At 49.1% G+C, this 13,248-nt stretch overlaps 1 protein-coding gene across 5 annotated transcripts in view; it reads left to right on the top strand.

Annotated features, from left to right (window-relative positions):
- Positions 1-13,248, top strand: part of Znf710 (zinc finger protein 710) — a 69,517-nt gene that overhangs the window by 53,597 nt on the left and 2,672 nt on the right. For 4 of the 5 annotated variants that reach the window (XM_047538634.1, XM_047538635.1, XM_047538633.1 and 1 more), the window contains 3 exons: positions 2,466-3,954; positions 7,475-7,666; positions 8,131-8,305. In XM_047538634.1, coding sequence (XP_047394590.1) covers positions 2,494-3,954; positions 7,475-7,666; positions 8,131-8,305 — 1,828 coding nt within the window. In that variant the 5' untranslated portion in view covers positions 2,466-2,493. Of the gene's footprint in view, positions 1-1,133; positions 1,356-2,465; positions 3,955-7,474; positions 7,667-8,130; positions 8,306-13,248 lie in introns of those variants that run through there. The other variant, XM_047538637.1, reaches the window with a different exon arrangement.

The raw sequence follows: 13,248 nt of genomic DNA, 5'->3' as shown, positions 1-13,248 counted from the left end.
TGCTGCCTCAGAAAGGTCACTGTTGCAGGAGGCATCAGCACCTGCAGCTTACTCAGGAAACCTGGCACTGGCTGGTGGGCGCCAGGTATGGCAGTGGTGAGGACAGGAACCCTGCTTCATTCGTCTTGTTCTCTCCAAGCACAAGCCCTGGCCCACAGCAGGAATTTACCAAAAATTTGTTGCATAAATGAGTTCACAAGTTCTTAGTTCCTAGTGGTTGTCCTTGGAGTCACTGAAAATTAGCTAAATTTGAGGCCCGAGGTTGGGAGTATCTCTCAGCTGTGACTTTCTTCAGGAAAGGCTTCCTCCAAAGATCCAGGCAAACAAAAAAATAGTGATTCTTTACATTGGGTTAGGGCTTGTAATGAACTAAGTCCCTTCCCTAGGGTTATGACCTTCAGGCTCTCACACCTTTCTATGGGTAGCTGTATTCACCCCTTACTGGTTTTTTTGTTTGTTTGGGGGGTTTTTGGCAGTACTGGGGATTGAACCCAGGAGCACTTTACCATTGAGTCACACCCCCAACCCTTTTTATTTTATTTGGGGATAGGGTCTTGCTAAATTGCCCAGGCTGGCCTGTAACTCATGATCTCTGCCTCAGTCTCTTGAGTCACTGGGACTACAGGTGTGCACCATCCTGTCCAGCTTCACTCCAGGGAAACTGAGGTGTAGCAGTGAATTTGCATAGGCACATGTAAGCAATGGAGACGGAACTTGAGACCAAGCGGCCTGAAGATTCCTTGAAGAGTGATCCTTCTCTTGGAGAGTTAGGCTCCCTGGCCTGTTCCAGATGGACCCTGAGACCCCTACTCAAGGTTTTCTTCTGTCAGATCCCTTCCATGAGAACTGCACACTAAGCTTAATAGTTGAATCTTTAGTGACTGCTTCAAGGAGGCTAAATTCCTGTCTGGGGTATTTTTAGCCAGCCTCAGGAAGGGGAAGCTCCACTGGGTGCTGGGGGAAGGGCAGCACCAGGCCTGGGGCTGGTTTCCTGAGGAAGGGCTGTCCCTGGCAGGAGTACTGCTCCCCTTCCTCTGGTGGCTGTGCCAGGTGTGAGCCAGGGCAGGGAACAGGGACATGAGTATCCAAGGTCCAGGAGGAGATGCCACACATCCACAGGCATGCTGCTTGGTGCACCATGGTCCTGGGGAAGCCTAGAGTGGGCAGAGGGCTGGGAGGGCCCCAGGTGCACCTTAAGGGACACATAGGAGGCTGCTGCAGTGGAGTTGGAGAAATGGCACCCCATGTGGGGAACTAGTGTGCAAAGGCTGGGCTGCTGGGGAGCAGGTGCATACTGAAGCAGCTGGAGCCTGCGGAAGGGAGGAAGCCTCTGAACTGGGTTTGCACCTGCACAGGTGGGCACTTTGGCATTGTTTACAAGGACCTGTTAGATCAGAGACCATGAACGTGACCCTGGGAACAAGTTTTAACATTCAAGTCAGACAGTGGCCTCAAGCATGTTCACCATCAGGGAGCCCTTCTTTCAAATCAGATCTGACATGCAACTCCAATGTATAAATCAGACAAAAGCTCTGTTTTCATCAGTATAAATTTAGATATTTAAATGTATCACATTTGGCTAATCAAGAAAAACAGTGACCTGTGTGGTAGACAGCGCCGGGGTATCTGTCGATCGTTGAGACCAGCCTCCGTACCTCATTTATTTTTGTATGCTGTCTTGTTTTTGCCCTATGTGTACTAAAAAAATTCTCATTCATACAGCCAAGCCATCACAAATGGTGACAGTTGTTTAACACCTCATAGTACAGTCTCAAGGTCTGTGCAAAATTAATTATCTTAGCAGCACGGCCAGTGGGGCTGTTGAGTGTGTTGGGATATGGTACATATTCCTTTTGAGTAGGTGGGTTTTAAAATAGCAGAATCATTGTTTTTAAAGTAGCAGAATTATTATTATTATTATTATTAGCATTTTCAAATCAAATTTCTGAGAACTTTTTTCTTTTTTTTTTTTTTCAGTGCTGGGGATTGAACCCAAGAGCATTTTACCATCTTGTCCTTTCTATTTATTTATTTTTATTTTAAGATAGGGTGTCCTGCTAAGTTGCTTGGGCTAACCTTGAATTTGTGATCCTTCTGCCTTAGCCTCCAGAGTGGCTGGGATCATAGGCATGCACCACCATACCCGGCATCTGAGAACTTATTGAAGGACCTATAGGACAATTTGAGAACCACTAAGGAAATCCAACCTCCCTGTTATACAAATGGGAAAACGGAGGCCATTGAGGGGGCTGACGGTACCCAGGAGCCCACAGGGAGATGGAGGAGATGGTTGGATACAGAGGGTATCATCATTCCCCATAATTACAAGTGTACCCTGTTCCCAAGATAGGAGTAGAAAGACATCAGGGCCGGACACACCCAAAATTAGCCAAGCCTTTGTCCACTCTGAGTCTCTCTGTGAAGCACTGAACCAGTCATACTAATACACCCTTCTCCTCCCACAGCGATGCCCTCCTAGCCAGCTGCCACGGGATGGAGGGCTTCATGGACTCAGGGACACAGACGGATGCCGTGGTGGTGCTGTCCTTGGCTCAGGCTGCTGTGCTGGGCCTGGTCTCAGAAAATGAGCTCTTTGGAGCCACCATAAGCGCCGAGGCCTTCTATCCGGACCTAGGACCAGAGCTATCTGGGGCGGCTATGAGTGAGCCTGGGCCACCAGGCCCTGATGTCTACCAGCTGGCCTGCAATGGCCGGGCCCTGGAAGAGCCAGCTGAGGAAGAGGTGCTGGAGGTGGAGGCAGCCTTCGAGAAGCACACTCGACGGAAGACACGGCCCCCTGTGCGACTGGTGCCCAAGGTCAAGTTTGAGAAGGTAGAGGAGGAAGAGGAGCAGGAGGTCTATGAGGTTTCCGTGCCTGGTGATGACAAGGATGCAGGCCCAGCAGAGGTCCCTGCTGAGGTGGCCAGTGGTGGCTGCGAAGCCCTGGTGCAGAGCAGTGCTGTCAAGATGATTGACCTCAGCGCCTTCAGCCGCAAGCCCCGGACGCTCCGGCATCTGCCCCGAACTCCAAGGCCAGAGCTGGATGTGACCCCATACAACCCTCACTTCCCCGACCCTGCCCGAGATGGCTTCCCTGAGCCCAGCATGGCACTGCCTGGGCCAGAGGCCTTGCCTGCAGAGTGTGGTTTCGAGCCGCCCCATCTGGCCCCCTTGAGTGACCCCGAAGCCCCCACCATGGCATCCCCAGAGCCTGTCAAGCCAGAACAGAGCTTCGTGTGGCAGGAGGCAGGCGAGTTTGAAGCTGACGCAGCAGGCTCAACAGTGGAGCGCCACAAGAAGGCCCAGCTGGATCGGCTGGACATCAACGTGCAGATCGACGACTCCTACCTGGTGGAGGCGGGCGACCGCCAGAAGCGCTGGCAGTGCCGCATGTGCGAGAAGTCGTACACGTCCAAGTACAACCTGGTGACGCACATCCTGGGCCACAACGGCATCAAGCCACACTCGTGCCCGCACTGCAGCAAGCTCTTCAAGCAGCCCAGCCACCTGCAGACGCACCTGCTGACGCACCAGGGCACGCGGCCACACAAGTGCCAGGTGTGCCACAAGGCCTTCACGCAGACCAGCCACCTCAAGCGCCACATGCTGCTGCACTCCGAGGTCAAGCCCTACAGCTGCCACTTCTGCGGCCGTGGCTTTGCCTACCCCAGCGAGCTCAAGGCCCACGAAGTGAAACACGAGAGTGGCCGCTGCCACGTCTGCGTCGAATGTGGCCTGGACTTCTCCACCCTGACCCAGCTCAAGCGCCACCTGGCCTCTCACCAGGGCCCCACCCTCTACCAGTGCCTCGAGTGCGACAAGTCCTTCCACTACCGCAGCCAGCTGCAGAATCACATGCTCAAGCACCAGAACGTGCGGCCCTTCGTGTGCACCGAGTGCGGCATGGAGTTCAGCCAGATCCACCACCTCAAGCAGCACTCGCTAACCCACAAGGTGAGGCCGCCTGTCCCGCCCATCTGCTGGACACTTTTATTTACTTATTTATTTATGTATTTGGCTCTAGAAATTGAACCCAGGGGCACTTTCCCACTGAGCTATATCCCCAGTCCTTTTTTATTTTTTATTTTGAGACAGGGTCTCACTAATTTACCTCAGTTAGTTTCAAACTTGCAATCCTCCTGCCTCAGCCTCCCAGGTCATTGAGATTACAGGCATGCACCACCTTGCCTAACACTCCTGTCACTTTATCGTTCAGGACTTCTCAGTGTCTTGGTTGAGACAATTTAGGTGCAACTCAGGTGAACATTTCTTATTTTTGTATCTATAAATTTGTCTTGATAGGGCTGGGGATGCAGCTCAGTGGTAGAGCACTTGCCTAACATGCATGAGGCCCTAGGCCACACACACACACACACACACACACACACACAAAGAGAGAGAAAGAAATAAAAAAAGAAGAAATTTATCTTGATGAGTATTAAAAGGAAATACAATTGAAATTGGTTTTCAGTTTGGTTTTGGTTTTTTTTCAGTACAAGGGATTGAAACCAGGGCCTCCAACATGCTAGGCAAGTGCTCTACCACTGAGCTATATTCCCAGTCCTGAAATTATTTTTTTAAACAGTAAAATTTAGCCAGGAGTGGTGGCACACACCTGTAAACCCAGCAACTTGGGAGGCTGAGGAGGATCATAAGTTCAAAGCCAGCATGTCCAATGTAGCAAAACCCTGTCTCAAATTTTAAAAAATAAAAAGTGCTGAAGGTGTAGCTCAGTGGTAGAGGACCTACGTTTAATCTGCAATGTCATGGGGGGGAAAAAAGTAGAACTTATTTTTTTTTAAAGGGGGGGTGGTTTGAAGGAAATATTTAGGGAAGCCCTGCAGGACCCAAGGAGTACAGTCAGTTTGGGAATCACAGAAGTAGCCTAACCTTCCTGATTTCTGGATGGGGGAACTGAGGCCTGATAGAGGCTAGGATGTCACTGGGAGATGGACAATGGCCAGAACACAGAGAGCATCCTTTGCTGCTTGTCATTACAAAAGTATGTCAAAACCTATGACTTACCTTTAGGAATAGGCCAGATAGATTTGATTTTAAAAGGAGAATGGATGGAAGGAAAATATTTATTATGGGAAAGTCCAGGTGGTTCTAGAATATGGCTAAACTAGGCAAAATGGTTTGTGAAGGTGGAAGACTGAGCGGACCTGTTCTGACTACCAGGTCCCTAGACCCAACCTAGACCTGCCCTCCTCTCCCTGCCTCAGGCCTCCAGCACCCCTACGTTTCAACCACATCATTTCCACCAAGAGGCCTCACGTCCAGGCAAATGGAATGAAACCTCTCTCTCAGGTCCCACAGTCCTTCTCCAATACTTGGCTGACCTGTGGTTTCCACCAAAATCCAGCAACTTATCCCTCTGAAGCTTAATGTGTATGGAGCTCTTCTCTGTATATAGCAACCTGTAGTGATAATCCAGGTCAAACTTGGGAACTTACCTCTCAGTGGACAGTGAGTGAAGGAAAAAGCAGCTTGCCAGGCTAAGAATCCAGCCTTCTCCAACCCCAAGAAATTTCTCTGCTAGCGCAGGCTGGGATCTGTTGCTGGGGCTCCTCCAGCAAATTGATAGTGGCTGCCTGAAGTGTAATGTTAAGGATTCTGGAACAATCTGGACTTGGCAATAACATCATGATTGATTGTTAATATTTGTAAGGAAGAGAGTGGAAGGTGATGGTACGTGTGCTATGTTTGCCCTCTTTTTCATCCAGTAGAGGGCTTCAGAATCCCTACAAGTTCACAAAGTGTTAAAAAGATAAATAATAACTATGAAGAAAAGCTGAAAGAAAAACTGAAAAACTGATAAAATTGAGAACATCCCTATCAGCCTGAATTTGTTCAACATGCACATAATGTGCTTACAAACTCCTGAGTGGCAGGGCCCCCTGGTGGTCATACACACCTGCAATTTCTTAAGAGGGACAGTCTGGCTGCTAAGAAAAAAAGACACAGATGCAAGGGTCATTAATTTTTTTCCTCCCTGGTACTAGGGATTAAACCTAGGGGTGCTCTACCATTGAGCTACACCCCCCAGCCCTTTTTTATTTTTTATTTTGAGACAGGGTCTCACTATGTTGCCCCAAATGGCCTCGAACTTATGATCCTCTTGCCTCAGCTTCCTGAGTAGCTGGGTTTACAGATGTGCACACCCAGACCATTAAATTATAAAACATGCCCTGAACCAATCCTCAGCACCAAAAAAAGGAAAATTACAATATAAAACTTCGTAACAGATAAGTAGTTGAAACAGCAGCTATGACATTGTTTCCCCTAAATTACCTACTCAGCAAAGACAGAACAGCTTCCAACATTCAACCTAACATCCTCCGAAGACCACAGATCACAGCCCGAATGTGCCCAGCACCCTCCCTGTTCTGAGAGTCACACTCTGGGGAAGCATGACTGACAGTCCAAACTAAACGGTTTTTCCCTGGAGTCTGTGACTCCTGGGGCTGAGTGGCTCAAAACCCATCAATGATAAAAATCACCTGGGGACCTACCAAAAATAAAATTTTCTCTGAGCATGGTGGCCCACACCTGTAATCCCAGCAACTCAGGAGGCTGAGACAGGAGGATCATAAGTCCGAAGCCAGTCTCAGCAATTTAGCAAGGCCCTGAGCAACTTAGTGAGATCCTGTTCCAAAATTTTAAAAATTAAAAAGGGCATGGGATGTTGCTCAGTGATTAAGCACCCCTGGGTTCAATCCCTAGTACCAAAAAAAAAAAAAGAAAGAATAAAAATTCCCGGACCACCCCATTGCCCACTGGATTAGTCTCTCCAGGTAGGGAAGGGTGACCAAGAAGCTGTAAATTGGACAAGAACTGCAGGTGGCTCTCATCACCAGCAAAGTCTAGAAAAAACACTCTCTCAAGGAGTCAGTGGATGACCTCTGAGGTTTTTAGAATTCAACATTCTATGCAAACCTGAGTGGTTGTCATTTTTCCAGGAAGCACATAGTAGCTTTAATCGTTTTCTCAAAGGAGTCTGTGAACCAAAAAGACCACCCAGAGACAGCACTGGGCAGAACAACATATACACATCCTTGATCTGATGAAATAGTCCATGGCCACCAGGCAAAGGCCACTGATGTCTGTGCTGTTCTGGCTCCAGGTGCCTAGGAAAGGTCACTGAGTGAATGAGTGAGATTGCATTTGCCTCCAGGCACTGGTACAGATGGAGGTATGTGCCACCCTTGTGGGCAGGAGGCTGCAGGAGTGTGGCTAGGAGCAGGGCGCAGCCTATTTCTGCCTTTTACTAAAAGGCTTCCTGGGAAAAATGGCCCTGCCCTTCTGCTGGTCATTCTGGTGTTTCCATGCAAAAGATACCTGTTTACAACACCTCCAGAAAGAGACGTTTCACAGAACCCATGCCTGTGTAATGCCGTGGCCCTGAAACCTACCCCTGTACCAGGGTCACTTCTGGAGGCAGTACCTGACCTTCATCCCCACCCCCTCACAGGGCGTGAAGGAGTTCAAGTGCGAGGTATGTGGCCGGGAGTTCACTCTGCAGGCGAACATGAAGCGGCACATGCTGATCCACACCAGCGTCCGGCCCTACCAGTGCCACATCTGCTTCAAGACCTTTGTGCAGAAGCAGACTCTCAAGACCCACATGATTGTACACTCACCGGTGAAGCCATTCAAGTGCAAGGTACTGGGACCTTCCATGGGTAGCCTAGGGTCCACTGCTTGCAGCAGCTGTGGCCCACCTAGAGCCACCAGTGGAGGCAAGGGGAACCCTAGCTGGGTAAAGCCTTGCCTGGGCTCTGGAGGCTGGGGTGGGCAGATGGGGGTCAGATGCTGCTCAAGTTGTGTTTCTGGAGAGCTGGGGAGAAGAGGAAGGCGTGGTGCAGCCACAGAAAGGGCCCTGTTCTGGGACTCTGTGCAGTGCAGATCGGACCCTGTTTCTGACAACTCCCAGCTTAAGAGAGAGCAGGCAGACCCACAGGAGCAGGGACCAACAGGAGTGACTTTTCTCTCCCTCTTGGGCCTCTGTGGTCACATAGGAAAGGACAAATAGAGTGCTGTCTGTAGTGAATGGGATTCTGGCTCAGCTGTGAAGGTGGAGTGGGCTGGGGTCCCGGCAGGCTGACAGCACTGGTTGGTGTTTTCCAGGTGTGTGGGAAGTCCTTCAACCGCATGTACAACCTGCTGGGCCACATGCACCTGCACGCTGGCAGCAAGCCCTTCAAGTGCCCCTACTGCTCCAGCAAGTTTAACCTCAAGGGCAACCTGAGCCGGCACATGAAGGTCAAGCATGGCGTCATGGACATCGGCCTGGACAGCCAAGGTGGGTGGGCTGTGCGCAATGGACAGAGCAGGAATGACACCAGCATGGCGCACTCGGGAGCCTCCTGTGCAGTTAGGGGAGCAGGGAGGCTGACCAAGGCCGAGACCTCAGTGGGGTGGGCTCAGGTCTGGAGGGGGGGGGACCCTGGAGGGCCATCATGGCGATAATGATGGGATATTTATGTCTTCTTCCAAGGACTTAAATGGGCTCACAAAACAAAAATAATAAAAATAATCACTTACATTTATTGAGTGCTGTGTAACGCGTGATCCTCGCAGTGAGGCTGACTCTGTTATTATCCCCGTTATAAAGATGCAGAAACGGAAGGACAGAGAAGTTAGGGAACTCAGGCAAGATCACAACACAATAGGGGTGGGAGATGCTTTATCTCATTACCATGAGATAACACTGAAAATAAGTGGATGGGCCACATGAGATATTGGTGCATGCCTGTGATCCCAGCAACTTAAGAGGCTGAGGCAGGAGAATCGCAAGTTCAAGATCAGCCTAGGCAACTTAGTGAGTCTCTGTCTCAAAATAAACTAAAAAGAAGTGGGGATATAGCACAGTGGTGAAGTGCCCTGGGTTCAATCCCCAGAACCGAAAATAATAATGATAATGATATAAGTGGATGTGAAAGGAAGTAACAAAAGGAAGAAAACAGCAACTTGAAAGATAAGGGACGCGGGCATGGTGGCACACATCTGTAATCTCAGTGATTCCAGAGGCTGAGGCAGGAGAATCACAATTTCCAGACCAGCCTCAAGAGACTTTTGAGACCCTCAGCAAGTTAGCAAGACCCTGTCTCAAAATTTTTAAAAAGGCTGGGAATGTGCCTTAGTGGTTAAGCGCCCCTAGGTTCAATCCCTGGTACCAATAAATAAATAAATAGGAAGAATGCAGTGAGGTCACAACTTTAAGTGCACCATGGCAGATCTTACAGAAATCCAGAGAATGCTGAGCTTCACACTATTGGTCACACTCCTCACAGTGCCCGCCAAAGAGAATGTAACCTACAAACTCAGGAGACAGATGATCCTGCCATTAAAATCTGGGAGAAATTTCCAGAGGGGAGCCTACACTTAAGCAGTTGGCAGAAGTTTCAGAGCCTATTATGAAACATCCTTAAGGGTTAACAATAGCCTCTCCCTTTAGCACTGGTCAGTAGTAAAAACACTTCTGTGAGGCCATCATGCTAACCATTAGTCTGTCTGGGCTCACTGTGGATAGGGTGGCTTCAAAAATCCAGGAATGAAGCTGAAGTTACCTCATGAAGGCTTTTCCTACAGTTTGAAGCTTTCTCTGGGGCTCCTCCTGAAACAAACAAGCCAGAATGTGCCTGGGCAGCAGCAGCCAGGTGAGTGACTTACCCTAAGGGGTTAGTCACCTAGAAATGGCTGCAGTCCCTCACCGTGGTTTTTGATTCACTGACCAGTCAATGACCTAGGATTTCTGGCAGAAACAGGTGACTCCCTTGTTTGTTTTGTTTTGTTTTATTAAGTCTGCTTCCAGTAGGTGATAATTAAACCCTGTTGGCTGGTTTTGTTTTGTGGTGCTGGGGCTGCAACCCACAGCTTCCCACGTACTAGGCAAGAGCTCTCTTACCTAGTAAGCTCACATCCCCAGCCTATGGCCGCATATGGATGTGCTCTGTAGCCCCTTGATACTCAAAATAAGCACCAACAATGTTGGCATCACTCAGGATCTCAGTAGAAATGCAGACTCTTGGCCCTACCCCAGACCCACAGTCAGAATCTGCCTTTCAAAAAGGCCTCTACGTGATTTGTTGCACAGTGAAGTTAGGAAGTACTGAAGTCAAGGAATGCTTCATCTCCCAGAGCATGTTGAATCAAATTGCTGGGCCTTAACCCTAAATTTTGTTATTCCAGAGGTCTGGGATGGTGTCAGATAATGCATTTTCAACAAGTTTCCAGGTCTTACTGAAGCTGCTGGTTAGGATCCCTCACTTTGAGAACCTTTGATCTAGACCCTACAGAACTGGTTCTCAAATGGGCTGTGCACTGAGGAGTTTTAAAAATGCAAATATCTGAATCTGGACCATAGAGATTCTGGAATGTGGCTTGTGATCAGAGTATTTTGCTTTTGTTCACCAGGGAATTAACCCCAGGGTGCTCTACCACTAAGCCATATCCCCAGCCCTTTTTATTTTTTATTTTGAGACTAAGTCTCACTAAGTTGCTTAAGGTCTTGTTAAATTGCTGAGGCTGGCCTCAAGTTTGCAATCCTCCTGCTTCAGCCTCCAAATTTTCTGGGATTATAGGCGTATGCCACTGCACTCAGCATGATCAGAATATTTTCAAACATTTTGGATGGCTCCTTATGCAGTAGAGTTTGACAACTGCTACTCTAGTGGAACTGCAAGGAGGGTCCAGAGCTGATTTTGCCCTTGCAGAAATAACTGGGGCCAGCCAGGTGGGGTGGTATACCCCTGTAATCCCACTCGGGATCCTGAGGCAAGAGGATCACAAGTTTGAGGCCAGTCTGAGCAATTTAGCAAGCACTAAGCAATTTAGCGAGGCCCTGTCTCAAAATGAAAACTAAAACGGGCTGGGGATGTGGCTCGGGGTAGAGCACACCTGGGTTCAACCCCCAAAACTGGGAAGAAAAAAATGAAAGAATATACTGGGGAATGAAAAGACCGTCCCTGCCCACAGCGTGCCAGGGGTGGTTAAGGAGCAAGCCCCTTCCTGTGGGGTCAGTAACCAGGGATGCTCAGCATCGCCCCCTTCCTACCACCTGACAGACTGGAGCAGTGATGGGCACTGGTATGGCCCGGCTCTGGCCACCCAGCTCTCACTACAGCCCGGGTCTGAGAACCCAGTCTTGATACTGGCACAGGAGAAGGCAGCATGTGCTCTAGGTGGAATCACCCTTCGACTATGTGGCTGTTATTTGGGAGGCTGAATAATGTCCTTGTTAAAAATGCTAGACTATATGCCAGGGGCTGGTGGTGCATGACAGGGAACCCCAGCACCTCAGGAGCCTGAGGCAGGAGGACTGCAAGTTTGTGGCCAGCCTCAGCAACTTAGCAAGGCCCTAAATAAAACAATAAAAAGGAACTCAGTGGTAAAGTGTCTCTGGATTGGATCCACAGTAACCCCACCTCCCACAAAAAGAAAAGAAAAGAAAAAGCTAAACTATTCCCTGGGCCCAACTAGATAGGAACAAGACTCCATAAAGTGGGGATGTTGTATATTTTCCCAGGATGCTTTGTTTAACTTGCCTTTATAAGCTGTATAATATATGAGGATGTGGTGCTGGGGTTGGAGGAGGAAACAGCCTAGAACCTGATAGAGTTGTGATATTTTGCATTATTTTATAAGGTCAGGAAGACTCGCAGTGTGTCTGATGCTCTGGGAACAAATAACAGATGCCCATTCAGATGGATTTAAACAAGAAGGGGAAATTAAGAAACCATGTCTAGGCCATCTTCATAGACGGGAGATTCTTAACAGTGACATTGGGGTAGACTCTCATTGTCTGTCCACAGTATCACCTGTGATTTTTCCTTATGGTTACAAGACGGTTGCCAGTGACCACAAGAGAACTGTGCTTCCTTGCTTGCATCCAGTGGCAGAATAAACACCTGCTCCTCTTAGCTCTTCGAAACCAATGTGAATGTTCTAAGGACTTGCTAACAGCTATTTCCTCATGAACCACTGACCAGAATTAGTTCCTGTGCCAATTCCTGAGCCATTCATTGGCAGGGGGTGGGATTACTCTTAGACTAGTGGTTCTTTTTTTGGTGGGGGTGGGGGGCACTCAGCCACTGAGCCACATCCCCAGCCCTATTTTGTATCTTATTTAGAGACAGGGTCTCACTGAGTTGCTTAGCGCCTCACTGTTGCTGAGGCTGGCTTTGAACTCACCATCCTCCTGCCTCAGCCGCCCAAGCCACTGGGATTACAGGCATGTGCCACTGCGCCTGGCAGACTAGTGGTTCTTGACTGGGGGTGAATTTGCCTCCCATGTAATATTTGGCCATTTGAAGAAATGTGGGTTGTCACACTGGCATGATACCACTGGCATGATACCACTGGCCTCTAGAGGGTAGAGGCCTGGGATGCTGCTAAACATACTGCAATGCCCCGGGCAGCTCCATACCACAAAGAATTATGGCCCACAATGTTAATGGTGCCAAGGTGAAAAGTCCTGCCTTCGACTTATCAGGGCTACCCACCCTCCAAGCTGGGGCTGACACCCCCAAAACAAATCACGTCTCCCCAGTGGACAGGGGCAGAACACACTTAGGGGTTAAGCCACAGTCCTTCCAGCCAGCTTCTGGGGCCACCTCATCACACCTTGGGCCATCCTCTTGGAGTAATTCTGTCTGGCGTTTGTTACAACAGTAAGAGCTTTGTAATAAGATTCCAATTTGATAAAATTACAAGAGGCCGCTCAGAATGTCTGCCTCCTACACAGCCTTGTTAACCTACCTTGGGTGTGTCTTTGTCCTTGGAGAGTCGGGCCCAAGGATACCACTGGGTACAACTGGTTTAAAGCACTAATGCTGGCAAGAGGTCAGAGGAGAAACTGCTCTCTCCAGTGATTTGAGGCAGAAAAGCACAGCAGTTCAAAACAACAGTACCTGCTGGGTGACCTCTGGCAAGTTGATTAACCTCTCTGGACCTCAGCCTTTGGATCTGCCAGTTGAAGTTGCTGTGAGCAGTGAATGAGTGTGCGAAGTGCCTCATGTGCAGTAGGTGCTAAATGAATGGCATTGCAGAAACATGATAAAGTGTAGCAGGTTTTCATGCAGCAAAGTGACCACAGAGAAACACTGCTGAGAATGATTGAGGAGGGCTCAAAGATTTAGTTAGAAAGGGCAATGGAAGCATGACCCAAGAAGTTCAAGGCCAGGCCTGGGTCTCTTGCCTGTGCCACCTCACTGTTAGTACCCACCCCTGTATTCACAGCATTAG

Source organism: Sciurus carolinensis, chromosome 2, assembly GCF_902686445.1.
Source record: "Sciurus carolinensis chromosome 2, mSciCar1.2, whole genome shotgun sequence".
Classification (NCBI taxonomy): domain Eukaryota; kingdom Metazoa; phylum Chordata; class Mammalia; order Rodentia; family Sciuridae; genus Sciurus; species Sciurus carolinensis.
The sequence above is the reverse complement of the archived record's forward strand: the minus strand, read 5'-3'. Positions and strand labels throughout refer to the sequence as shown.